The sequence below is a fragment of the Nicotiana attenuata genome, chromosome 8 (assembly GCF_001879085.1).
Source record: "Nicotiana attenuata strain UT chromosome 8, NIATTr2, whole genome shotgun sequence".
NCBI classification, from domain to species: domain Eukaryota; kingdom Viridiplantae; phylum Streptophyta; class Magnoliopsida; order Solanales; family Solanaceae; genus Nicotiana; species Nicotiana attenuata.
The window spans coordinates 9,195,787-9,196,992 of record NC_031996.1 but is presented as its reverse complement, the minus strand read 5'-3'; the positions used below and the strand labels follow the sequence as shown (position 1 = coordinate 9,196,992).

Sequence of the window (1,206 nt, the reverse complement as noted above, 5' to 3'; positions counted from 1 at the left end):
CACCGCCTATCATCCCCAAACGAGTGGTCAAGTGGAAGTGTCAAATAGAGAGGTAAAGCAAATTCTGGACAAAACGGTAAGTGGAAATAGGAAGGATTGGGCCGGAAAGTTTGACGATGCATTATGGGCATATCGAACTGCATATAAGACCCCCATAGAAACATCTCCGTATAAGTTGGTTTATGGAAAGGCTTTCCACTTGCCCGTCGAGCTTGAACACAAGCCTATTGGGCGATTAAAATTCTAAATATGGATATGGACTTAGCCAGCGAGAAGAGGTTGTTACAGCTCAACGAGCTTGATGAGTTTCAATTGCACGCATACGAGAATGCCAAATTGTATAAAGAAAAGACTAAGAGGTGGCATGATAAGCAAATTCAATATCGCGAGTTTGAGCCGGGTCAAAAATTTCTCTTGTTTAATTCGAGGTTGAAGCTTTTCCCCGGAAAGCTTAAGTCTCGATGGGCGGGTCCTTTCGAAGTGGTTAGTGTGAAGCCTCATGGAGCGGTGGAATTGCGTGATACGAGTTCAAGTGGTACATTCTTGATAAATGGGCAGAGAGTAAAACACTACTTGGGGGGTGACATTGGACGTCACAAGACCTCGGCGGACTTGGTCGATGCTTGAAAAACGTGTTGCGTCATGCCGCGATATTAAATCAGGCGCTTGTTGGGAGGCAACCCATTTTTTAATGCTTTCGTAGCTTAGATTTTTGTTTCTTTAGTCAGAGTAGACTAGATTTTTTGTTTTCTCTGTAGTTATAGAAATCATAGACAGGAATGGTGTGGGGTGTGTATAATGTATGTATTAAGTGCGCGGGTAGAGGCGATGTAAAAACAAAAGTTCAGTGAAATAGCGCCCAGGACACCGCCCCACGCTGCCTGGGCACCTCGAAATCCTTCTTCGCATTCGCGTTCAATATCTCGCGTTCGCGAAGGTCTGTCTTTTCCCTCATCGCGTTCGCGTTCCTCTCACGTGTTCGCGTAGATATGCCATTCCATTCACGTTCGCGTTCACGAAGAGCAGTCGTTGGGCCATCAGACTCTTCTTCTTCGCGTTCGCGAACGTGTTTTCGCGTTCACAAAGCACATCTGGNTCTAACCCCGTTAACCCGACCCACACCCATTTACACTCATTATCTAACCCATAACCTATGCCCATTTCCCTTCTAATTACAATAACATAAAATCCTAACCCCCCCCCCCT

General features: G+C 45.6%; 1 protein-coding gene across 1 annotated transcript; it reads left to right on the top strand.

Annotated features, from left to right (window-relative positions):
- On the top strand, positions 250-627 carry LOC109231471. Its single transcript, XM_019397131.1, has one exon. The coding sequence runs from the start codon at positions 250-252 to the stop codon at positions 625-627; it is 378 nt and encodes a 125-aa protein (XP_019252676.1).